The following is a 27,009-nucleotide window of genomic DNA, read 5'->3' as shown; positions in this document are numbered from 1 at the left end:
TCATCTGCGAACTTCATTAGCCAAAGACCTTCTGTGTTAGCCTGTACTTCAGAAAAGTAGATACCAAACAGGAGAGGACCCAGGACTGAACCCTGTGGTACTCCACTTGTCACTAGTCTGAAGTCGGATTTGGAGTCTGCTACTTTCACAGTGTGGGTTCCGTCAGTGAGGCAGTTGGCAGCCCATCTTGTGACATAGGGATGTGTATGCCTAGATGTTATGTGATCCTATCTCGCCTACATTCTGACTGATGGGTTCGGAGCCGATCCCTCGGCTCCGACTCGGCACGCTTATGCCAAAGAGCGAAGTCTCTTATTGGCTGAGCTTACTATATCCCAGGATGCACCACTACCAGTCCCCCAGATCTCGTTTGCCGCTAACAAGTGAAGATGTGGTCTCGAGCTGGCTGAGCTAAGTAGTGATTAATTTCACTAGTTTTTCTGTCAGGAATTTCTTTTTTCTTCAACAAAAGCTGTTTTAACAGCTATTCTTGTGTTTAGAGTGAGTTTGGTGAAATTTACTTGGTAAATTCTTGTGTTGTGAGTGTTGACTAGGAGTACCTCTTGTGTGGAAAGGCCTTTCCGGTCTTTTTGGTTGTAGGTGACTTCTGTTTTGTTTAGGGATCTCGGATCCTTTATATTGTTGATAGTTTCTCTTTCTTGTAAAGAAGGACAAATAAGAGAGAATTTCTTTCTAATTACAGTGTTTGTACTGTGTTTTGGACTTTAATTCACCGGAATGTCTCAGGTACCTAGGCCTTCAGGCTTTAAAAAGTGCACCAAGTGCAACTTTAAAATGTCTATCACAGATGACCACTCTCTCTGTGTTTATTGTTTGGGTGCAAAACATTTGCAGGAGTCCTGCAGCGTGTGTCACGCTTTTTCCTCGAGGTCCTCCAAGAGAGGAAAAATAAGCTCATATTAAAAGGTCTTATAAAACCCTCCTTTGAAGAAGCTTTAGCATCCTCTCCTTCTCCTGCTAAAGAAAGGCGTCGGCTCCGACCAGTCCGTCGGATCCGACCGCCAAAAGACTTAGGCAGGTTTCTCCTTCGGCTCCAAGGACTTGAGCCGAGGGCGAACGGTCTGCCTCGATGCCACCAGTCTCGACTCCTCTGGCTTCGGAGCCGATGGCTGGGGCATCGAGAGGCGGGTCACCTTCGTCGGCTCCACTGGTCTCGGAGCCGACAAAGGTTGTCCGCTCAGACACTTCCTCCTCGGCGCCGAAGTCCTCCTCTGCACCGATGGAAGCTAGTGTGGGTATACCTTCGGCGCCGATAGTCATCGAGTCGCCTCGGAGCCGGTCCCCTAGCGCCTTGGGGCCGTTGGAGAGGCCATCTCGAACCCGTTCAGTATCCTCTAGGTCATCGAGGATGTCAGATTCGGACATAGACAGGGTGCTCCAAAGACTGTTCCAGTCCCCAGTCTTTCAAAAATTTGTTTCGGCTCTGACCCAGTTGGCTTCGGAGCCGACGGTCCATGCCCATGTCATTGCCATTCCTCCTCCGACCGCTTCGGCTCCGTCGGAGCAGGTGCTGTTGGAGCCGGTGGAGGTCTTAGGGTCGGCTCCGACCCTTACTCCAACCCCGGCCTTCGGGTCCGAGTTTGGTACACGGCATTCTTCGGCTGGACCTGGGGGTGATGTTTCGGGACCTATGTTGTCGGTTCCGAGCCTCCCTCTCGGTGCTTCGGCTGCGGGACTTCCGTCTGCTATCATGGCTCGGGACGGACACTCCCAGGATTCTGGGGGTCCGGCTTTCAGAGCTATGAGGAGTGCCTTGGCCAAGTCTTCTTCGGCCATCTCTCCGGCTTTACCGGCACCTTCCCTGGGCGTGGAGACTGGGTCTTTGGCAGTTCCCCTGTCCTTAAGCAGCGGAGCCCCTGGGCCTGAGGTTACCCCCATTGGGGGTTCCCCTCCTCCTGAGGGTTCTTCGGAGTTGTCTTCAGAGGAGCCTCCAAGGAAGAGATCGTGCAAGAGGAAGCACGTGGACTCCGCCGAGTCTATTACATCGGACACTGATCTTGATGATGCGGAGGGGTCCCGAAGTCATCCTCGGATGATGTCTCATTTGCAGACATCTTAGAGATCCTCAAACAACGAGGCGGCTGGATATCCAAACCCCCCTCTGCTGATGGGTCAGTGCTCCTCAAGGCCTTTGGGGCTCAGCCCTCCGCCTCCTGGGTGTCTCCGCCCTTCGACGAGCTCCTGGATTTAGTTTGTCGGAGGGCGTGGGAACATCCAGATACCGTGGAACCAGTCCCTTCTCGTCCTAACAAATTTGTCTGCCCCACCCGAGAAGGAGTTCCTGACTAAAGGCGTGGCTGTAGATGCCATGGTGGTGGCATCTGCTACACAACAGGACGTGGCAGAGGCTTCAACGTCCGTCCATCCTCCTAATAAGGAGTCTAGGAGCATGGACGGTGCGAAGCGTGCCTGACTTCAGCGGCCTTTACTTTAAGGTCCCTGAATTATTTGGCACATTTTACCAGGCTTCAGAGGGATCTGGTCAAGGAGCTGTCAGATTCCCTCTCAGGTAACCTACCTGAGCAGCTAGCCCAGTCGGTTAGCTCTCAGTTGGCTATCCTTGCTTCAATTTCTAACTCGTCCATGAGGCTCATTTCATATGCGGCCGAAGGCTTGGGTAGAGCGTCAGGCACAGGCGTGGCTCTCGGAGACAAGCCTGGCTCCGTTGTGTCATTTTGGAGGCCTTCAAGTCTTCCTTCGCGCTCCCTTCGATGGGTCCTCTTTGTTTGGACCTAAGGTTAAAGACACTCTTACCCGCTGTGAGCAAGAAGGAAAAACTTTATCTGCCGTAGGTGCACGTTATTCCACTCCCTTTCGGCCTTATCCCAAGGCTAAAGGAGGAGGGAAGATGTGGTTCCGCAAATCACGTAAGTTTTTCCTTCAACAGCAGGAAGATTCCCCTTCCAGAGGCAGAGGACAGGGAAATTTTTCTGGGAGACGCCGTCCCAGAGGCGGCAGAGGGCCCCGCAATTCTGGAGACCGCGAGTCCTTTCGTGGCTCTTCAGCCTCCCACACATCATGAGGGATTGCCCGGCTGTGCTGCTCCGGAGCCAGTCGGGTGCCGTGCTGCAAAGCACCTAAAAGCCTGGGAGACAATCACACAGGACAGATGGGAGCTTCGGATTATTGCCGGAGGTTACACCATTCCCTTCACACACACACCCCACCGTCCAAAAATCCCGGACCCACCACCCAGTCAAAGGAAATTGCAGCCGCAGAAGCGTTAAAGCTGCTAGAAAAGGAGTCATCCAACCGGTCCCCACAGACCAGATCGGATCCGGAAATTACTCAAGGTTCTTTTAGTGCCAAAAGACAGGGGACCTGAGACCAATTTTGGATCTCAGCAGACTAAACCAATCCGTCACGAAATCCAAATTCGAATGGTCACGTTACAATCCATTCTCCCATTATTGGAGAAGGATGTTTGGATGTGCTCCATAGATCTCAAGGACGCCTATTATCACATACCGATACATCGGGCGTCCAGGAAGTATCTGCGCTTCAGCCTGGGAGACAGTCATTTCCAATTTTGTGCTCTGCCCTTTGGTCTCACCACAGCCCCAGGGTGTTCACCAAATGTTTGGCAGTAGTAACTGCTCACCTGAGGAGTCTTGGATTCCAAGTGTTTCCCTATCTGGACGACTGGCTCCTGACTGCCACCACCAGTCATCTACTAATGGACAACCTCAAAGCCACTTTTTCCCTGGGTGCTACCCTGGGAATCACATTCAATTGCTCAAAGCCGGTCTTGCTGCGCTCTCAGCATAAGGTTCATAGGAGCAGAGATAGACTCAAAATTGATGCTGCGTTTTCTTCCTACCGAAAGGATTCAAACTTTACAAGGTCAAGTACAAGCCCTGCTTTCAAGATCCAAAGCCCCAGCTAGGATGGTCCTGCAACTTTTAGGTTCGATGTCTGCCACGGTTCTACTAGTCCCTCTGGCAAGATTGCACATGAGGATTCTTCAGTGGCTATTATCGACTCAATGGTCCTTTCAGGATCTTCCCCTCAATCACCCCATTATGATTACAGAAACATGCAAACGGGACCTTCGCTGGTGGCTTCAGACATCCAATCTAAATCAGGGAAGTCCTTTTGTTATTCCCCCTCCAGTGGTCACCCTGACGACAGATGCCTCCCAGACAGGGTGGGGGGGGCATTGTCTGGGCAGGTCAGTTCAGGGTTCCTGGCTTCCAGACGAAACTTTTCTCCACATCAATGTATTGGAGATGAGGGCTGTACTTCTGTCCCTACAGGCCTTACACAAGTTTCTCCCTCAGGGCATTATCGCCATCCACACAGACAACATGTCGGTGGTCTGGTATCTAAACAAACAAGGAGGGACCAGATCTTACCCCCTTTGCAGAGAGGCCATGAGGGTGTGGGAATGGGCTGTAGCTACCAGCCGTTTCTTGGTAGTGACCCACATTCCGGGGAAATCAAATATATTGTCAGACAGATTAAGCAGGACAATTCTCTCTCCTCACGAGTGGTCCCTGAACGAAACAGTAGCAGCTCAGGTTTTCAGAAGATGGGGACGCGTGCTGCGACCTGTTTGCAACACCACAAAATACAAAGTGCAAAAGGTTCTTCTCCTTGACTCCACATCAGGGGGAAGCAGCTATGGATGCTCTAGCACAACCTTGGCCAACAGGGCTACTTTATGCTTTTCCTCCAATTCCACTTCTCCCCAAAGTCATTCAGAAAGCTTCTCAATTGGGGTCCACAATGATACTAATTGCTCCGCACTGGCCTCGTCAGGTATGGTTTCCTACCTGAAGAAACATGCGGTGGACGATCCTTGGACGTTAGATCTAACTCCGGATCTGCTAATTCATCAGTCGGGACGACAACACCAGTCCCTTCACACTTTTAAGTTGACAGCTTGGCTCCTCCACTTCCGACTTTAGTCAGAAATCACACCTTAGACCCGGAAGTTATTCACATTTTATCTTGACCCACAAACCCACCACTAAGAAATTGTACCTCAGTAAGTGGAAGAGGTTTGCTATCTGGGCTCAACTCAGGGGCTTAGACCCTATCACTGCTCCAATCCCAGAGGTTTTAAAGTTTTAACATCCTTGTTTAATCAAGGATCTTCTGTCTCTACTATTAAAGTCCAACTAGCTGCTATCTCTAAATTTCACGAATCCATGGATCCTCCGTTGATGAGCAGCAGATTATGCAAAACTTTCATTAAAGGTGCGGGCTGTTAAGACCCCAGTTTTTCATCCTGCCTCCGTGGGATCTTGATTTGGTGCTTCGTGCATTAACATCTTTCCCTTTGAACCGGCTGCTACATGTGAGTTAAAATATCTGTCTTGGAAAACTGCCTTCTTAGTTGCAATTACCTCTGCAAGAAGAGTTTCAGAGCTTCAAGCCCTATCTATCAAACCACCGTACTTGATTTTTCACAAGGATAGAGTATCACTTAGGCCTAATCCATCTTTTGTCCCAAAGGTCTGTTCTAATCTCTGTCTCCAACAATCTCTAGAGCTACCAGTTTTCTTTCCAAAATTCTCCAAATGAAGCAGAATACACTCTCCATAAATTGGATGTTCACAGGCAATTGCGCTTCTATTTAGACAGGACTCAGCAAATTAAGTAAATCAGACCAGTTGTTTGTGTCCTTCTCAGACAATAAATTGGGTAAAACCATCACAAAGCTACTATCTCCAAATGGATTAGAGATTGTATAACTCAGGCTTATTCCTCTTCCAATAAGCAACTTACAACATCTATCAAAGCTCACTCTACCAGAGCTATGGCGACTTCTATAGCTTTTCATTCCAAGCTCGCTATTTCTGAGATTTGTGCTGCGGCTACTTGGTCCAATCCGCACACTTTCATTTCCCACTATAAATTGGATGTGGCATCTAAAGGGCGAGCATCATTTGGTTCCACGGTACTCAGGAGTGTTTTCCAGTGAGCCACCCAGGATTCAGGTGCTAGGGACGCTGTCCCATCAGTCAGAATGTAGGCGAGATAGGATCACATAACATCTTTTAGTTATGTACTCACCATAACTTCAGATGTTTGGGATCCATCTCCTACATTCACCCTCCTTCCCCTGCCTTGGAGATCAGAAGAGATTGAACGGTTTTGAGTTCTACTGTTTTATCTTGTTTCATCTGACGATGTTATATAATCAGTGCGTGCATGTGTGCATGTATGCGGACAAACTAGATCTGGGGGACTGGTAGTGGTGCATCCTGGGATATAGTAAGCTCAGCCAATAAGAGACTTCGCTCTTTGGCATAAGCGTGCCGAGTCGGAGCCGAGGATCGGCTCCGAACCCATCAGTCAGAATGTAGGCGAGATGGATCCCAAACATCTGAAGTTATGGTGAGTACATAACTAAAAGTTTAGTGAGTTTATGTATAATTCCAGAGTGGGGGATGGTGTCAAAAGCCTTGGCGAGATCTAGATAGTCTGTATGAACCACCTTGCCCTCATCTACGGCTTTGGTGACTGCTTCAAAGAAGTCAGTCAGGTTTAGGAGAAATTATCTGCCTTTTACAAACCCGAACTGGGTGGGGTCCAGAGTTTGGAGATTACCAATGTCTTTGTTTTTAAGTTCCATGATGATACGTTCCATGGCCTTGCAGGCCAGGTTAGTTAGGCTAATGGGGTGGTAGTTCCTGGGGTCCGTGGTGGCTCCCCCTTTGTGGAGTGAGATAACCGTCTCTGTGTGCCATTTAGTGGGCACAAAGCCTGAGGTGACGCTAAGATTGAACATGGTGCTTAGATGGAGTGCCAGTTCATTCTGTAGTTCATGTAGAACTCGGCCTGGGATGTTGTCATGTCCCATGGATGCTGTGTTCTTGGCTTTGGAGAGTGTGGTTTTTACCTGTGCAGCCATGATTAGAGGAACTTTGCATTCTTCCAGTATAGAGATGGGCCCTTTAGGGGTGAGGGGGGTAAAGTTAGCACTGAACCTATCTGCTAGGATGTTGGCAATATCAGTTGGTTCTGTTTATTTAGTGCCAATGTGCTGTAACTCAAAGCAGATCTGAGTGTTGCCTTTGAGATTCTTGACATAGCTATAGAATGCATTGTGGCTGTCTTTAGAATCAGTGGCGATTTTGTTTTCATAACTAGCTTTGGAGGATTTTATGAGAGATCTCAGCTTCTTACTGGGGCTGACAAGGGAGTTCTTCCAGTCATGGGATTTTACTCTTTTTTGCAACAGTTTCTTTCTTCTGTTGTAGAGTTTGTTTATGGCAGGGGACCACCAGATTGGCTTCCTTTTTTTGGAGGATGGCATCTTGGTTTTGTTAGGGATAGCATGATCCATGCACTCGTGTAAGTGCTTATAAAGTGCATTTGTGTAGGATTCCGCAGTCGTACTTCTATTGTCCATCTGCATGGGTGTCGTTAAGTTTGCCACTTCTGTCTTAAGAAGCATGAAGTTGGCTTTGGAGAAATTTTGTACGGTGGTTTCCCTAATGGGAGGTGGGGGCAGGATGTGGATATCTAGGCTGATTCACATGTGGTCGGATCTGACCAACGAGGAATTGACCTCTGGTGTGAAACATCGGGCGCCCATGTTGGTAATGACCAGGTCTAGGATATTGCTGCCCCTGGTGGGGGTGTGGATAAGTTGATTCAAGACGTTAAAATTTATGAATTCCAGAAAACGTTGAACAAAAGAGTTGGTACATGAGTAATTTTCCCAGTTAATGGTGGGGTAGTTGAAATTGCCCATTATTGGGGTGTTGGGTTGTACCCCAATATTTTCCCAGTGTATCAAGAAATGAGGAGTGGGAATCCTGGGGCATGGTGGGGGATCTGTAGCAAGTTACAAATTTGGATTGCGGTCTTGCCCAGAGTTAGTTGCACTTGGATAATCTCAGATGCATTATGCTGAGCAACTATCCTGGAGGTGTGGATTTCCTTAATGAATATGGACATGCCTCCACCTTTAGTGTTTCGGTCCAGGTAAGGTGGCCAAAAGGTGTGGTATGAATTATAGCCTGGTAATGCAGGGGTGCTCTCTGGAGCCTTGAACCAGGTCTCTATCACTGCACAGATGTCGTTCTCGATTTTAAGGAGTGCCTCGAGTGAATGCATTTTGAGGTTTAGATTTCTAGCATTGAGTAGCATTACCCTCAGATTTTGCATCCTTGTACCTGTTGCGGTGGTCAGTTTGTCATTTGAACCTTGCCTAAAAAAGGCACTATAGGGGTGGCAAGAGCCTTAGCCAGTATCTGGAATCCCAAGCGTGACAGGTGTAGGCCATCTGTGGCAAAGCATCGTGGTCTGTTGTGTCATCCCAAGCAGACAGATACTGGATCCCCTTAGAATGACACCAGAAGCTTAGCCAATTGTTGAAGTCAATCATTTTGTCCTTGTTTGTGGTATCATTCTGGGTGATGGCAGGATGCTACTCAGGCCTAGGGTCATACCTGTCTGGGCTACAAGATCGGAGTGCTCCTCCATGTCTCTCTTCATGTAGTCCCGGAAGGTATGTCTCAGGTCATTCACACCAACATGGACAATGACAGAGTCATATTTGTACTTGTTGTGGAGTGACCTGAGTATGTGCGTTATGTGGCGGACCCTGTCACCCGACAGGCAGCTGACAGTAACTTTCTCGTTGTTTAGCCTGGTGAGTGGAACATCAGTGTGCCTGAATATAGAGTCACCTATGACTAGAGTGTTGGGTACATTGTTATACCTTATGGGCTATGATTGAGTGGCACACTGAGTTTGTGGGCTCTGTGTCATTTGGGTTTTGTTGGGGGGTGGAGGTTGCATGCATTTCTGCTTTGGAGGTCTCTTGCTTGAGCAGAGTTTTATTGAGAGCCTCCGCAAATGTAGGTGTGTGTTTTGTGTTGGTATGTGTGTGTTTTGGTGGTGTAGGTTTTGAGGGACTATGTGATGAGTGTGGTGTGGTGCAAGTGCTTACCTTCTCCTTTTGACTGTCTAGTCCAGTCTTGGGTGAAGAGAGTTTTGCTTCCAGTTTGGCTATATAAGTGCATCTCTCACAAGTTGTAGTGTTGGGTGGTAGCAGGAGAGGGTTGCCTGTGTACATGAGGCAATTGCTGCATTGCCCCAAGATGCCCAGATTCATCGAGTAGACAGGGAAAAACACCGGGAGCTGACCCTTAGACATTCCTGGATAGGTGCTTATTTATTAAGTACTAAAAACTGTTTTCCTCTAGACAAGTGAGGAAAGTTGAGTGCTGTAGTAATTTGTAGCTTATTTAGTGCTTACAATGAGTTATGAACGAGCGCTGAGCTCAAAGAAACAGATTTGAGTGCTAAAACTAAAAACTGGTTAGTTCTAAGGGAAAATTTGAAGAGCAGACTTTATGGCGCTAGGAATAGTTTAACCCTAGCTAAGCGGCGATGCATAAAGTGTATTTTTTTTAATACAACAGTAACAAATGAGCAAACTTATTTAAACAAATTAACCAATAAAAAGCTAAAAACTAAGCTCCGTTCAAGCAGTCTTCAATCAGACAAGTTCTAACTGCACACTTCTGCCACTAGGGGGGAACCTTTTCCAAAAAAAGATGGTCTGGATTAGTACTCAAGTTATACAAACAAAGCTAGATTCAGCAGGTCTGAATTTAGTCTATGCTACAGCAAACAAGGCGTACCAATTTCAGAAAGAAACAGTTCAAATAAGCAGGGACAATAAGCCTTTAACCAGAAACTGCCAGTTCAAAAGGGCAGAATCTACCCTCCCTCCCACAAGAGTGCAGACCACACCTTCTTAATGTAAAATAACTGGCCCGAAGCCCAAGTGCTTAAACCAGAACTAATACACTTTTAGAATAACAGACACTAAGCCTTCAATCAGCAGCTCCCAGTTTAGAAGGATGTAAGCTACCTGTCCTGCCACAACAGTACAGACCACAAACCTTCTTAATGTAAAATAACTGTTTTGAAGCCCAAGTGCTTCAACTAAAGGCTTAAAATAACAGTTACAATTTAATCAGGCCACTAACAAGCAGTAATAAATGCAGCAGAATAAATGCAATAAAGTAGGAAGAAACACAAATACCATAAAAGCAGATGAATAAAGTGCAATTTTTTTATATAACAATAGAAAATGAGCAAACTGATTTCCTCTGGGTGCTCTGGTTTCCTCCCACGTTAAAAAGATATGCGTTTACAGCCTTTCTCCCTGGGCCTCCGCTGAAAATTGGCTTTGTTCTAAGTCAGACTTTCCCAGTAAACAAATGTTAAATAAAAAATAAATATAAATAAAAAAAATGAAGGCATGCATGAATGAATGCAAAATGAAAGGACCAGCACTCAAAGGCAACAATTTAAAATACTTTTATTAGATTGTATAAACAACCTAATTTAATTGCACAAACCGGTTTCGGCTAACACTGCCTTTCTCAATGTGACTTATCCAAGAAATGTAAATTCAGCCCATAATGCATCCAGCTAATCCTTTTATACTCACTTCATAAAGTGGTATATTCCATATTCATTCAGTAATGCTTACTGCTTAACTGAACATAGTACTTACTGCTTATTCATTCAGTAATGCTTACTGCTTAACTGAACATAGTACAACCATATTATACAAATAGATTCACCAAAAATGACATATTATCTACAATAATGTATAATGTGAATATTAATATTACAATCAACATATAAATTGTAATCATTAGTATGGTGAAATCTAATTTAAGCAGCAAATATTAAGAATAATATGCTTGATGTAAATTGTATTTTATTATTGAAAAACCATATTTTTTTCAAAAGATTAGAATTATTAAGTGTATGTTCTAAGACTGATAGTTATGTACCTCTTCCGAATAGTGGTGGGGTACTGAGATTGTTATTAAGATTGTTATGAAAGAATGAAGGAATTGTTAATATATCTGGAGTTCAATACCAGATTTAACTCAATATAGCTCTGCTATAGATGTAACCTGTATGACATTTATCCTTCATGTACATGATATTCATTAAGTCCAGGTTTAAAAAGGGCCCCCAAGTGTAGTGATCCATCTTTGTTCCATGTTATTTAGTCTACTGTGCCAACCCATTTTGAAATTTCTCTGTGATTGTATTCTGTCTATGATAATGAACTGGAATGAAGCTGTTATATGTTGTCTAGTATGTTTGTATAAGGCATTGGTTATACGCCTATTTCTAATGGCACTTAAGTGCTCGCTGATTCTGATCCTCATTGGCCTGGAAGTCTGACCTACGTAGAAAGCAGAGCAAGAGCATTGTGCCAGATATGTCGCCCAGTCTGAAGTGCAGTTACCAAAGATTTTGATGTTAAAAATTTTTGGTGTATTTTTGCTGGTAAATTCTTTAGTTTTCCGGATATGTTGGCATAAACTGCAGTGTCCACATGGGTAACAACCAACCAATGTGTCTCCAAACAATGTGGTTTGGTGTTTCATGCCAGGAAAGTGACGTTTATAATGTGCAAAGTTCGACTGGATGGTCCGTCCTCTCCGATAGGAAAATGAACAATTTTCTGGGAGAATATCTCTAAGAAATGAGTTGGACTGTAATGTACCCCAATGTTTGTCAACAATTTGTCTGAACCATTTAGTATTGTTGCCATATGTAGTAACCAGCCTGATCGGTTGTTTGGCTGACTGAAGCCCTTCTGTAGATCTATTGTATTTGAGCAAATCCTCCCGACTTTTTTTGTCAATTTGTGCAGCTGTTTGGTTGAGGATTAGCTGGATGCATTATGGGCTGAATTTACATTTCTTGGATAAGTCACATTGAGAAAGGCAGTGTTAGCCGAAACCGGTTTGTGCAATTAAATTAGGTTGTTTATACAATCTAATAAAAGTATTTTAAATTGTTGCCTTTGAGTGCTGGTCCTTTCATTTTGCATCCATTTACATGGTTTGAACCGAGCACCACCAGTCCTACGTGCGTGCCTTGTGTGCTGGTTTGGATTGTTTCTTTCACGCTGGGGATGCCGGGCAGCAGGAGAACATTTGTTTCGTTATCCAAGTATCTTGGTTTTGTCAAATTCAGTTCAGCAACCAGAATACCATTATTCGTTCAGGATCCTGATACTTTAAAACAAGAGCAGACTACATCAAGGGTTCGTACTCAATTTAAATACATTTGTATTTCTAAACGAACGGCGACCAGAAGCAAGCGGATATTCGGAATTGGTTTCATTCACAAACTTTCCCGGTTCTGGTAGGATATACTAGGAGTTTAAGTCTGGGGTCAAACATGACTGTTTGTGATATAAACTTGTGTGCAGGACCTGAGTATCTTTCTTGTTAAAGACGCCAGAAAAACAAGAGTGCACCTGTTTTTGTTTAACATATGCTCAGCTTTATTATACTGAGTCAAGTAATTGAAACATAACTATCTGTCTTGATATTTTGGTACTTTTAATAAGAACTGAATAAAAGTTGACTACATTCTATTGGGGTTCGTAATATAACTTCATTTACTCAGCATATCTATATGGTGTCGACCAGAAGCAAGCGGCCATTTTGAACTTTTTTTCAAGGATAAACAGTTTCCGAATTTGGCTTGAAAGATCAACAGCTTATGTTTGGGGCTAATTAAGATTGTTTTTGACCAGAAGCAAGTGCCACTTTGAACTTTAGTTCATCCATAAACTGTTTCGTTTTTGGTTAGAAATATCAGCAGCTTATGTCTGGGCCTAGTAAGATTGTTTGCCACATATATTGGTGTTGTACCTGGACTTGACAACGATAATAAAAAATTGAAGCAGAAACAGGTTGCCAGGAAGATCCGCAATTAATAGATGCAAACGTTTATAAAACTTTTTGTTCTGTCTTTCACCAATTATTAGGCAGAGGACGAATTTTCCTAATAATCATTTGTAAGAATGCATTACACTTTTTTTCTGGACTATAAACTCAGTTAAAACTGGAATAATATTGCAATAATAGCATTCGTTTTTGCATATATTCTTACTAATACTGTATCCAAGCATAAAGTTCATTTGGACCTTACGTTCACAGTGGGCATTATAGTATCATGTGTTTAGGACGGTGAGGAATTACACATGAATATGTTTGGTAGATGGGTGTCGGCTTAATGATTTAGTATCACATTGTATTGATAATATCACTGCCTGTCTGGTTTGGTCGACATGTATAGATTGGTGTTTGAGAATTTTCATATTCTTCGTCTTCATGTTTTGGTAATTCAATATCACAAACATTATTTAATACCATTTAAGATGAATGCAGAGCTTTATTGTTATAATACCTTAAGTTCATTGTCTACCTTTTTCTCATAATATTTGGTGGGGTCCAGCAATGTTTATTAGTGTTTAAATGCAAATGGCAGTTTGTGACTTCTTGTCAAACCATAATTTTGCATTTTGTGCAATTCATTGTCACAAGGATTAGCCAACATTTTTGGTTATGAACAAGGAATTATTTCACCTCAACACTAACTAAGACTGTACGATTGGGTGTAACACTAGTATATATAGGTGTCCCCACTCTAATTAGGACGTTGGGCACAGAACACCTGAATCAATACAGAAACAAGGGGGATAACACCTTAAGATCATAGGTGGTTTCTTTCTCACAACTTAGTTAGATTACAGGGATGTTATAATAATCAATGCTATAGTTGACATAACCAACATAGAGTTAATGTTGTACTGGAGTAAGGGTAGAATAGGATGTATATTTAGGAGCCTAGTTGTAGCTTATATTATTTCAATATAGAACAAGAAACAACATAGGTCACGAATCTTTTTTCATATTTCTCTATTTTTCATAATTTGATTACGTTTCATTTATTTTTGATATAAAAACCAGGTGTCCTAATTTGATTGGGATTAAACCATAGGGGTTGAACCTATAGGTTACAAATGCCAACAACATATAGTTCTGTGGTTTGCATTGATGTTGTTCGAAATATACATCCACTCTAGATGTAGTTATTACACATCTTATGTACAACAAATGAGATCATGATTTTTGGGCATATCCTAGGTTGACTTCTTATCATTGAATTTAGTTTATTAACACATATTATTGGAATTAAACCAACCTTATTATTGAGAGTGAGAGAATTTAATTCAAAATACAAGATATTCTGGGTGATTTTGTCACCAGATCAGACAACATTAGACCTAACAAATACCCTTACGGTGGCATTTTTTAACAAGCAGTTGTTAGAACAACCATTGGAGTTAGTGTGGTTCCACTGATTGTAAGGGAATTTGAAAATTATAAAAATCTGGGTTCATATATCCTTACGGTGGTTGATCATTAGACTACACCAAATTTGACTCCACTTATTGTAAGGATACTAATATTAAAATCAATAATTATTTTATTAAGGTTGGTTGGTTGTGTCCAACCACATGGTGCATATTGCACCAAGAAAAATAAAAAATTCAATAATAATTTGGTCGGGTTTAATGACAATAAACATAAAAAATATTTTATAAATAATCTTGGATACATCCAAAAAACATATACTAAAAACTATATATAATATTTGGATTAGTAGTGTAGTTTGGACATCATCATGCAAAACATGGATTTAAATGACATTTTAAAAGGCCTGTCTGCAGATAAGGACAATTTAGAAGTCTTTGGGCTCAATTTGGACCATACACCTATGAATGATAGTAATATTATTTCAAAGGATAAATGCATACAGGTATTTACTAAGCTACAACGACAAATGAAGGCTTTTAGAACCAATATTTGGCATTTGAAATCATTTAAAGCATACAAAATCAAGGACATAACTCCAAGAGGGCTTCGTATCAAGTTACAACCTCTTGTTTCTAATATTGATCAAGAATTAAGGCAAGACTGGGCTAAGGCACAACATCAGGCATCAATGTTACTCATAGATTGCCTTATTAAGTATTATGAAAGAAATATTGAGACCCTGACTCCAGAATTACATAAAACCTGTTCTGAAGTTGAAACTTTTTCTGCGACCACTCATTATCAAGACCAGTTAACACAATTATCTAAGGAATTAGAGAATATTGAAACAGATCTTAAGAAAAGGAAACTACACAAATTTAATCGGGATCTAGGGGATTATGAACAAGGTATACCTTTTGTCACTGTTAAGAATGTTAGATTCAATGATGATACATTTAAACCTTCTAGGGGTAGGAAGCGACCCAGACCTATTCTAAAAAAACAAGATAATAGAAATCTTGTCACCACGGATGATGATTATTCATCCACTACCGAAGGAGATGTTTCCTCCAACCAGGCGTCCCCAGTGGCTAAAAGAAAACAGTCTATCCCTTTAGGGGGCAGAAACGTAGAGGAGGCAGGAAGCACAAGCATAAACACAGAAAGAGGGACAACCAGTCTACAGACACTACTCAAACAAGTCACAACACAATAAATAATGTCTTAAATATCTCATCAGTCAAATTAACAGAATGTCAATATAATGTACTTAATAAAGGACTAAATTTTGTACCCACAGCATCAGTGTCTGAACATTCATTTGTAGAAGATATTAACAATTTTTGTAGAAACCTTAACCTAAAGCTATTCTTTTCAGACACTACTAATTCTCAAAGATCTACAGGTTTTAAATTTGGCAAATCTTCATTTATGCCCCCAATGGATAAATATGTATCTACATTCAAGGAGTGTGTATTAAGGGATTTACATTTTTCAAAAAATATGGACACTTTACGGAATAATCTAAATCAACAAGAACGAGAAGCATTAAAGCAATTACAACAAAACAAAAACATTGTAATAACTAATGCAGATAAAGGTGGTGGCATTGTGGTTATGGATCATACTAAATACAAGGCAGAGGCAACGAAACAGTTATCTGATTCCAGGTTTTACATTAAGATGGCAATAGATCCTACTTCCAATTTTAAATCTGAAATAGATTCATTTCTTGATTTAGCGGAAGAAGAAGAAATTATCACATCAAAGGTGGTTAACCAACTAAAAGTTCAAGAACCCATGCCTCAATTTTTTTATTTAATACCTAAGACACACAAAAATTTAAACAATCCTCCTGGAAGACCAATAGTGTCAGGTCATGGGTCTTTAACTGAGCCACTGTCTGCTTTCCTAACGGAATATCTTAAACCACTATTGTCCATGGTAAGATCCCGAATTCAAGACACCACACAATTCCTAAACATCATTGAAGATTCCCAATTGGAGGAAAATTGGCTTTTGTGCACGTTAGATGTAACATCACTATATACAAGCATCCCACATCCAGCTGGCATTCAGGCTGTAACATACTGGCTAACAGAAGCAAAATTATATCCAACTGGATTTAACAATTTTCTCATTCAACTAACCAAATTTGTTCTACAAAAAAACATATTTTATTTTGAAGGGATTCCCTTTTGGCAAATTAAGGGTACAGCAATGGGAGCTTCCTTTGCTCCCATTTATGCCGATCTCTTCATGGGATATTTGGAACTACATTTTATTTATGACAGTGAGCGAAACATCTATTTGGAACATATGGACATATGGCGGAGATATTTAGATGACTGCTGGTTGGTGTGGCGGGGTAGCAAGGATGTTCTTACCAAGTTTGTGGCATATCTCAACAAAAATCCATGGGATATAGAATTTACAATCAATATTGGATATACAGAAATTGTGTTTTTGGATGTTTTAGTCAACAGACTTGCGGATCATACTTTATCAACAACAATATATCGGAAATTTCCGCAATATAACACGATTCTGCATGCAACAAGTTCTCATCCCCGCCACATCATTACCAACATTCCTAAATCACAATACATGCGCCTTAAAAGGATTTGTTCATCCAATACAGAATATTACAAAAAAACTACTGAATTAACTGCCAGATTTGTAGACAGAGGATATAACATAAATCGACTCAACCAAACAGCTGCACAAATTGACAAAAAAAGTCGGGAGGATTTGCTCAAATACAATAGATCTACAGAAGGGCTTCAGTCAGCCAAACAACCGATCAGGCTGGTTACTACATATGGCAACAATACTAAATGGTTCAGACAAATTGTTGACAAACATTGGGGTACATTACAGTCCAACTCATTTCTTAGAGATATTCTCCCAGAAAATTGTTCATTTTCCTATCGGAGTGGATGGACCATCCAGTCGAACTTTGCACATTATAAACGTCACTTTCCTGGCATGAAACACCAAACCACATTGTTTGGAGACACATTGGTTGGTTGTTACCCATGTGGACACTGCAGTTTATGCCAACATATCCGGAAAACTAAAGAATTTACCAGCAAAAATACACCAAAAATTTTTAACATCAAAATCTTTGGTAACTGCAGTTCAGACTGGGTGACATATCTGGCACAATGCTCTTGCTCTGCTTTCTACGTAGGTCAGACTTCCACAGGCCAATGAGGATTAGAATCAGCGAGCACTTAAGTGCCATTAGAAATAGGCGTATAACCAATGCCTTATACAAACATACTAGACAACATATAACAGCTTCGTTCCAGTTCATTATCATAGACAGAATACAATCACATAGAAATTTCAAAATGGGTTGGCACAGTAGACTAAATAACATGGAACAAAGATGGATCACTACACTTGGGGCCCTTTTTAAACCTGGACTTAATAAATATCATGTACATGAAGGATAAATGTCATACAGGTTACATCTATAGCAGAGCTATATTGAGTTAAATCTGGTATTGAACTCCAGATATATTAACAATTCCTTCTTTCTTTCATAACAATCTTAATAACAATCTCAGTACCCCACCACTATTCGGAAGAGGTACATAACTATCAGTCTTAGAACATACACTTAATAATTCTAATCTTTTGAAAAAATTATGGTTTTTCAATAATAAAATACAATTTACATCAAGCATATTATTCTTAATATTTGCTGCTTAAATTAGATTTCACCATACTAATGATTACAATATATATGTTGATTGTAATATTAATATTCACATTATACATTATTGTAGATAATATGTCATTTTTGGTGAATCTATTTGTATAATATGGTTGTACTATGTTCAGTTAAGCAGTAAGCATTACTGAATGAATAAGCAGTAAGTACTATGTTCAGTTAAGCAGTAAGCATTACTGAATGAATATGGAATATACCACTTTAAGAAGTGAGTATAAAAGGATTAGCTGGATGCATTATGGGCTGAATTTACATTTCTTGGATAAGTCACATTGTGAAAGGCAGTGTTAGCCGAAACCGGTTTGTGCAATTAAATTAGGTTGTTTATACAATCTAGTAAAAGTATTTTAAATTGTTGCTTTGAGTGCTGGTCCTTTCATTTTGCATCCATTTACGTGGTTTGGACCGAGCACCACCAGTCCTACGTGCGTGCCTTGTGTGCTGGTATGCATGAATGAATGACAAAAAGCTAGAAAAAGTGCCTTTAGATGAAATGTTACATAAGATAGGAACTCATCTAGGGATACCTTTTATCAATAATCCATGGCTGGGTGTGGGTGATGCTTGGCTTACTCTCAGCTGGATTTGTGATCAAACAACACCAGCCTTGGGTAAACCAAGCATTTTCTACACTCAGACTTGCTTGGGATATTCATATTGTAAAACTCTACTTTTGTGTATCATATTTTTGTTATTCCTTTTTATATATTGTTGTATGACTACTTGTATGTTCTTCCACCTTATTTTACAAAAATAGTTTTGTATACTTTTTCCATTTACTTGTAATTTTTGCTAAGTGACACGTACCAATATGTTTTGACTTTTGGTAGAGCTCAAAAATTTTTTTTTAATTATAACTCAGCCTGCTACTGTAATGTATACTTAAGCTTACTTTCACTCCACAGACAACCAGGATTGAATGGTCATTACTGACCCTCAAAATCTATTTACACAATATAGCTGCCAATTTCAGGGCAAAATTCAAGTGATCAAAGAAGTTGTGTACCCAATTTATTTATTTATTTAACATATGTTTACCGAGAAAGTCATACTGGACATAAGTCCTTTTGCAGCAGAGGCCCGAGGAGAAAAGCTCCACAAAATGACATTTACTAAGGAAGCATTACATAATTCATCAAGATTATATCATATTATTACATAAGATTATATCATATCAGTCATAAACAGTAACACAGAAAATCACAGGACATCAGGGTTGTATCACATCAGTCCTAAACAATAAAAGAGAAAATTGCTAGACATCAGTCAAGACTGTACTATATCAATTAAATACACTGAGAATACATTGGTTTGTACATTTTGTGTCTGTGGTGGTGCAATGATATGCTAAGAACCATTTACAATGACAGTAGGCTGAGTAACTTTGAGTAGCAGTAGAGCTATAGTGAGGGAGGGAGGTGTGTGTGTAAATTGGTAAGGGGGAATAGACAGTTGCAGAGTTGAGAGTTATCTAAGAATGACTTAAGTTCTTTTTTAAAGTGGTGTTTATCAGTAATTGATCGTATGTCAGAGGGTAAGGAGTTCCAAAGCTTGGATGTACTTGGTGAATAGAGGGACTGGCCAGCTATGTTAATTTTGGTAATTGTTAACAGAGCTCTATTAGCTGAGTGAAGTGGGCAAGTGTTACTATAGGGTTGCACGAGATTAGAAGAGCAGGGATTTTTTTCAGGTTGGTGTTTGAGCGTGAAGGGTAACAAGATGGTTATGAGTAAGTAGGTTGAGTAGTTTGAGCCATTTAAGTGTTTGAGTGCTAAACAATGATGTTCTGTATAGTTGAGGTCTGTAGCAAATTTGGTTATTTTATGGTAGCAATTTTGTGAGCTCACCCTTTTTTAGATTAGTAAAAATGGGTAAGGCATACAGAAGAGTGCAGACTAGATGAGTAGTTGTGAGGGTAGATTTGTGCTGCTTATTAGATACTGTTTCTCTGTATAGACTACTAAGTTTTTTATTAACTTTTGTGATGGTATGGGCTATATGTAGGTCAAATTTAAGTGAACAGTCGATAGTGACACACAAGAGTTTAGTATGGGCTACAGGAGAGATGATGGTGAGATTAGCAGATGATATGGAGAAAAGAGATGGAGGGTTTGGTGGTTTACCTGGGAAAAATAGCATAAGGTTTGTCTTGTTTGGATTGAGAATGAGTTGCGAGTCAGATAACCATTTTTCCACTTCTAAGAAAGCTTCTTGGGTTATAAATTGTAACTATTGGGAGAGGATGCAGCACATATTAAGATAGAATCTTCTGCATATTGGACAAGAGAGGCTTGCCCAGTGGCAGTGTAAAGTTTGTTAATGAGGAGTGTAAACAAAAGTGAGCCAAGGATGGATCCCTGTGGGACACCCAAATTTATGGGAAGTAGCAGAGATGTATTGTTTTGCCATAGTACTGCTTGTTTACGTCCTGAAAGATAATTTTTAAACCAGTTCACAGTGGGGTAACTTAGGTTAAACTCTGCTAGAGAGTTTAGAAGTTTGATGTGAGATACCATGTCAAATGCCTTTGAACAGGTCAAGGAAAGTAGAGGACACAATGAGACCATTATTCCTATACTGGTTAAATGCGTTAGTAAAGGATAGAAGGGCGGTAGGAGTGCTGTGATAGGGGCAAAATCCATGCTGTGACCTGGAGAGGAGGCCATTTTTTGAGAAGATGGGACATGATTTGAGTATGAATGCATCTTTCAAGGATTTTAGAGAGAGGAGACAGGATGGTGATGGGTCAAAAGTTGGAAAGCTCAGTTAAGCTTTCTTCTTTATGTAAAGGAATGATGTGGGATATCTTCCAGATTGATGGGATTTGTTGGTCAGTTATAGATCTGTTTATTAGAGTACAAACTGGTTATGCAGTGGCTTCTGCTGCTATTTTTAGGAATTCTATGGGAAGTTTATTGGCTGTGAGGGTGGTAGGTGTAAGTTTAAGTAGGTGTTTTTTATTACAGTAACTGGATGAAAGGAGAAGGTGTTATTGCTAGGGGTCTGTTTGGGAGTATCCTGGGGAGTGTTGGTGGAAGTGGTGCTGCGGTAGCGTTGTCGCCTCACAGTAAGACGCTGTCCGGTTCGATTCTCAGCTAGAGCATCTTCTGCGTGGAGACATGCGTGAATGGGCATACCTTCGTTGACGGTTGTGCGTCAGAGCTGGTAACTCGGCACGTAAAAATCAACTACCAATCATTAGCGGACCGGAGTTCCGCTGTGGTGACCCCTAACCGGGGCAAAAGCCAAAAGACACAAACAAGGGTTTCAATGGGGGATAGATTGCCTAGGGTTGTGGGGAATGGGGTAGTGATATTGCTGGGGTGGAGGATTTTATTTATAGTGGCCCAGAACGTTTGGGGTTTATTTTGGTTTTGAATTTGTGAGTTATGACAAAAATTTGTTTTGTCAAGTTTAATTTTTTTCTTAGCTAGGTTTCTAAGTTGTTGGTAGGCTAGTTTTGTTTTCTGGGATTCATCTTTTTTGCCAAGTGTGCCATGCTTTGTCCGGTTATTTAAGAAGAGATTTCGTTTCAATGGATAGTCATGCTGCATAGTTTGATTTAGTCATAATGGTCCTATCTGGTGCTAATTCATCTTGGATGTTTCGAAAAGTGGAGTTGAAATATTCTGTGGCTTTATCTAGTGGGAGATGTTGTAGTGGTTCCTAGTCACAGGAGTTTAGTGTGGTTGTGAAGGTTTGGGGGCAATAATTCTTTTTACATTGAATAGTGATGTTTCTAGCATGCTTATCTAGGTGAGTCTTTCTTCTAAGAAGAAAGGTAATGAGATGGTCACTTAGGCTGTCTGGGAGACAGCCTGCCTGTAGTGAGGGAGTGAGTCTATTTGAGTATCCAATAAAGAATGGATTCTCTTTTTGTGTGTTTATCTATCATTCTAAGTATACTGCGGTGGTGGTGCTGCGGTAGCGTTGTCGCCTCACAGTAAGATGTTGTCCTATTCGATTCTCAGCTAGAGTGTCTTCTGTGTGGAGACATGCGTGAATGGGCATACCTTCGTTGAAGGTTGTGTGTCAGGGCTGGCAACTTGGCACTTAAAAATCCACTGCCAGTCATTAGCGGACCGGAGTTCCGCTGTGGCGACCCCTAACTGGGAAAAGCCGAAAGACTCAACAACAATTCAACATCTATCCTTGTAAGTGATTGGATAATTTGAGTGAAGCCATGAAGGTTGATATGGATAGTTGGGGATCTACTGCTACAGGAGGCGCAGTCGATATTAAAGCCCACAGAAAGCCCCACTTGGCAGTTTCTGTAAGGTTGGACAGTAGTTCATAGCTGATATTCTTATATTTTAAGGATGGGAAAGGGTTGGCAATGGTGGCATAGTCAGTTGCTTTCTTCATCTGACATTCAAGGGAAAAGATACAGAAGTGGGGAAACTAAGTTTTCATAGTCACATGCAAAGCAGTTTTATAGTTCACTCAACAGTTATTTTCTGGTATGTCATGACTTATTTTTCTTGAATGAGCATTTTGTTACATTTTTCTTTGTGAGAGGCAAGTAAGACTAATCAAAAAAGACTGACCAAAAAGCATTAGTAGGTGGGGCGAAGATGATGAGAAAGCAAGAACTCAAAGTGCTTAGCTGAATTTTTGTTTTGTTTATTATATCTGAGCCTTAATTTCTGTGGTCCCAGCTTGTGAAACTTTTTTGAGTATTGTATTTGTCAGGAAATCCTAAATCTGTCTATGTGATTGCTCATGGCTATGATAGTGTTATGTCATGAAACTGCTGCTTCACTTATTCATATTTTATAAAAAATACACATCACTGAGGCTTTTAAATTATTTGTTCCATGGTTTTATAGGAAAACCGTATATCACCATGTAAAAAATGCAGTACAAGATCAATGATAATCATGATCAAGAGACGTCTTTCTCATCCTTAAAAAAATCAAAGAACATGCATGCAAATTGCCAATATAGAACAGATATTGTGCTTGTTAAATTTTCTACCTTTTATGAAAAATGACTGATTATAGTAAGATGCTCTAACTAAACTGGAAATGAGGAAATGCAAGGTTTGTTAAGGAAGTAAATATAACTTGAGGAAATGAGAACTCCTGCAAAAGACAAAATTTGGAAGTACCTGAGATTGAAATACTGAGAATATATTTTCTGAAACACGTTTAACAAAGTATAACCTAAACAAAGCGTCATTACCAGGAGCTGATATACTTAGTTAAGGGAGGTATGGGGTGTGAAGACGCCTTCCCCACATCCAGGACCAGACATTTGTGTGTTTGTTCTGCCAGTGGATGGGAAATAGGAAATTTACATCGGGCCTGCCACCTATGTCCTTTATGGACAGAGGTAGCTAATGAATGTCTGGCCCTCAATGTCCTGTTTGGATACAGGATGTCATTATTCTTTTGGGAAAACATGGCTAGGCTTAGAAACCACCACCCCCTGGGTCATTAGCCTAGTAACAGTATAGGGCTCTATGGAAAATGAAGTTTCTGTCTTATAACCTTTAGTGTTTGGAATCTGATCTTTTTGAATTGAACATTCTGTAGTGTTTTCACCAACATTCAAAAGTCATGTCTTAAGCTCACTAAAATTGTGGTATTCCATTTGTTTTTGTTCTACTCTAATTTCTGGAATAAAAGTATTTTTGACTTCCAGCTTCATGTTAGATAGGCTGGGCACCTGTCAGTGGTGCTGATATATTGGGTAAAGGAAGAGATTTTGTGAAGCATTACAACTACTTTGGACAATCTGGACGCTTGTCTTGGGGATATCTGTTCTCTGTGGTTGGAAGGAACTGGTACAAAGGTACATCTGGCAGATTCTGTATGGGGCACATCACTGGTACCAACTGTGAACCACAGACAGCTCTGCTATTGAGCACTCTCCTTTCACATTTAAGTTATCTAAACACTACCCAAATGAGTGTAGCTGCCACAGTCATCTGCCCCCTTGTACCACTGCCATTATGAAGAAATTGAGTATTAACCAACTAGTCATGTTGTATGTATTTGTGTGTGTGCATGTATGTGTATAAACCTGGAGAGGTGAGGTGAGAATAACAGGAGTACTGATGGTAGCCTGATACATGTCAAAGTGGAACCACATAATAATTCTAATCTATTGCCAGTAGCAGCTTACTGACATGATTTGGATGCTTAATTTGTTGTACTACAGTCAATAAAAAAATCCATCCTTTTTTCTTTTAGCCTGGACTACCAGTAAACTATCTCACTTGCTCTAAATGTGGAGCAACCAGTCATCCATATGCCCATTTTTGTGGTTCCTGTGGCTCTTACCTAGAACCGCCAGTACGGATAGACTCTCATAACAGCATGCTGATGAGAAGCGTAGACAACAATGTCCATTCTGAGGTGAGTTATTTTATTTACTGCTATCCCCTGATATTTTCCTTAAGTGCTAAAGCAGAGTTTTAATTATTTAGCTCCAGCATTCTTAAGAAATGCAACAAGTCATAAATATTACAGCTGAAATTGTTCTCTACTTAATACTGAGTTTCTGGACTTTAACACAGCAGTCTCATTACTGCTGGTGATGTATGTGATCAGAATCAGGTGGAATACGTTAACTATAGCCCAAAAAGAGATTTTTGCTCTTGCTTTATAAGATAAGGTTTATGGATGTGGTGAGAGAGGACATGCAGGTGGTTGGTGTGACAGTGCAAGATGCAGAGGACAGGAAGAAATGGAAACAGGTGATCTGCCGTGGCAACCCCTAATGGAAACAGCCGAAAAAGATGATGATGGTATTTTGGCGGGTGAAGAAAAATGATTTTTGAACTATATGAGAGCTAGACTATTTGGGCGTTGCATCAGTAAATTGCTACAATTACCTGAAATGGATGTCACGTATGGAAATCTCAAGGCAATGTGTTCTGAGTTTTTGACCTGGCAGAAATCTGGCTATGGCTAGGAGAATAATGTTTGTGGAGCAAGGTTGTTCAGAAGGGATTTTAAAAAGCTATTTTTGTTTTGTGGATGGAATTAGGGAGTATAAATGCAAAAGACTGAAATTTATGTTGTTTCCTGCTACTTCAAAAGTATTTTGAAATGGAAACATGTTTCCATTTAATAATCCTGATGAAACAATTGAGAAAATAACTGAACTGCTACTAAAATGGATGTAATTGCTGGTGGACAAAAGGATGAAGATAGTATTGAACTTTAGAGAATGTGTGACCGTATTCTCCAGCAGGGTGTTAATGTACAGGTAATGCCTGCTAAAAACGAGTCCACCACTTCACGGTAGCATATTAAGCTGCTGTAGAGCTCTTACTGAAAGAAAGCTAATGACTGCCATTATGTTATGCTTGCTAATGGAAAATTGTGTATGTCTTTGTCAGCGTATGCGTGCATGAAGGTTAGCGTGAGAGAAATCGCAACATTATTTTACACTTTCTAAGCAGCACTTTTGCTGTTTAGGACATGTAAAATTAAAAGAAATATAAAAAAGAAGGAAAAGCGTGGATGTGTGTGTATGTACATTTATCTTTCTGTCTGAATGTATGCCCACTTGCATGTATGAAAGTGAAAGTGTGTTTGTGTGTGCGAGAGAGCAGTGACAACAGCAGTTAAGTGGTCTGCAAACCTCTCAACCTTTTACTCAAGAAATCTGGATAAAACATAAAATAAATGGGGAACAAACGCTCAAAAATAGGAGCATATTTTAAATATTGCTCTTATAAAATTAGAAAGCTGCTTGAATAACAGGATTTGTATTAGCATGCATTTCGCTTAGAACTAGCTGGTTTCTCAGTAGTAGCACTAAAATCTGAACCCCTGTGACTAGCACTTGCTCTAGAACCTGCTGGAAAGCACTAGGAAGCCTGAAACTGATTCAAGCACTCAGCTCTCCTTGTCAATAAGGAGAAATTAATCATAGGCACTAAACAACCTATAATTGCAAAGTACCTTGCAAAGGTAAGTGAAAACAACTCTTAAACTTTACAAAAAAACACCTAAACAGGCATGTCCAAGGGTCAGCTTTCGGTGATTTCTCCTGTCCACCTGGTGAATCTGGGCATACTGGGGTAATGCGGCAACTGCCTCATGCACACAGGCAATCCTCTCATCCTACCACCCAACACTACAACCTGCGAGAGATGCACTTACATAGCCAAACTGGAAGCAAAGCTCTCTCCGGCCAAAATAGTGCTAGACAGTAAAGAGGAGAAGGTTAACACCTACATTACACCTCAAGCAACTCATAGCCCTTCAAAACCCACACCATCAACACCCACACATAGCAACACTAAACCCACATATGCTGAGGCCCTTAACATTAACCTGCCCAAGCAACAAGGACCTCTGAAGCCGAAACGCAAACAAACACCAGTCACAACCAAAGTGACACATAGCTCACAACACCAGTGTGCCACCCAGCAACAGTCCCTAAGGCAAGACAATGTACCCAACACTTTAGTCATAGGTGACTCTATAGTCAGGCACACTGATGTCCCACTCACCAGGCTGAACAAGGAGAAAATTACAGTCAGCTGCCTGTCGGGTGCCAGGATACATCACATAACGCATGCACTCAAGTCACTCCACAACAAGTACAAATACGACTCTGTCATTGTCCATGCTGGAGTGAATGACTTGAGACGTACCTCCCTGGACTACATGAAAAGAGACATGGAAGAGCTCTTGGATCATGTGATCCAAAAGGTATGACCCTAGCCCTGAGTAGCATCCTGCCTTCACTTGGAATGATACCACAGTATAAGGACAAAATGATTGACTTCAACAATTGGCTAAGCTTCTGGTGTCATTCAAAGGGGATCCAGTATTTGTCTGCCTGGGAAAACATGATCGACAAACCACGATGCTTTGCCAGAGATGGTCTGCACCTGTCACCCCTGGGATTCAGGTTACTGGCTAAAGCTCTTGCCACCCCTATAGTGCCTTTTTTAGGCAAGGTTTAAAGGATAAAACCACCACCATAACAGATACAAGCATGCAAAATCTGAAGGTAATGCTACTCAGTGCTAGAAGTCTAAACCTCAAAATGCACTCTCTTGAGGCACTCCTAAAAATGGAGAACACTGATATCTGTGCAGTAACTGAGACCTGGTTCAAGGCTCCGGAGAGCACCCCTGCAATACCAGGCTACAATTCT

General features: G+C 41.0%; 1 protein-coding gene across 1 annotated transcript in view; it reads left to right on the top strand.

The window, feature by feature from the left end:
• The window catches only part of DZANK1 (double zinc ribbon and ankyrin repeat domains 1), a 1,792,612-nt gene that overhangs the window by 756,681 nt on the left and 1,008,922 nt on the right, over nucleotides 1-27,009 (top strand). Inside the window, exon 12 of the mRNA XM_044056983.1 lies at nucleotides 24,081-24,245. Coding sequence (XP_043912918.1) covers nucleotides 24,081-24,245 — 165 coding nt within the window. The remainder of the gene's footprint in view (nucleotides 1-24,080; nucleotides 24,246-27,009) is intronic.

The sequence above is a fragment of the Protopterus annectens genome, chromosome 1.part2 (assembly GCF_019279795.1).
Source record: "Protopterus annectens isolate FY-2018-M chromosome 1.part2, PAN1.0, whole genome shotgun sequence".
Taxonomy (NCBI): domain Eukaryota; kingdom Metazoa; phylum Chordata; order Ceratodontiformes; family Protopteridae; genus Protopterus; species Protopterus annectens.
Note: the sequence above shows the minus strand (reverse complement) of the source record. Positions and strands in the feature narration are given on the sequence as shown.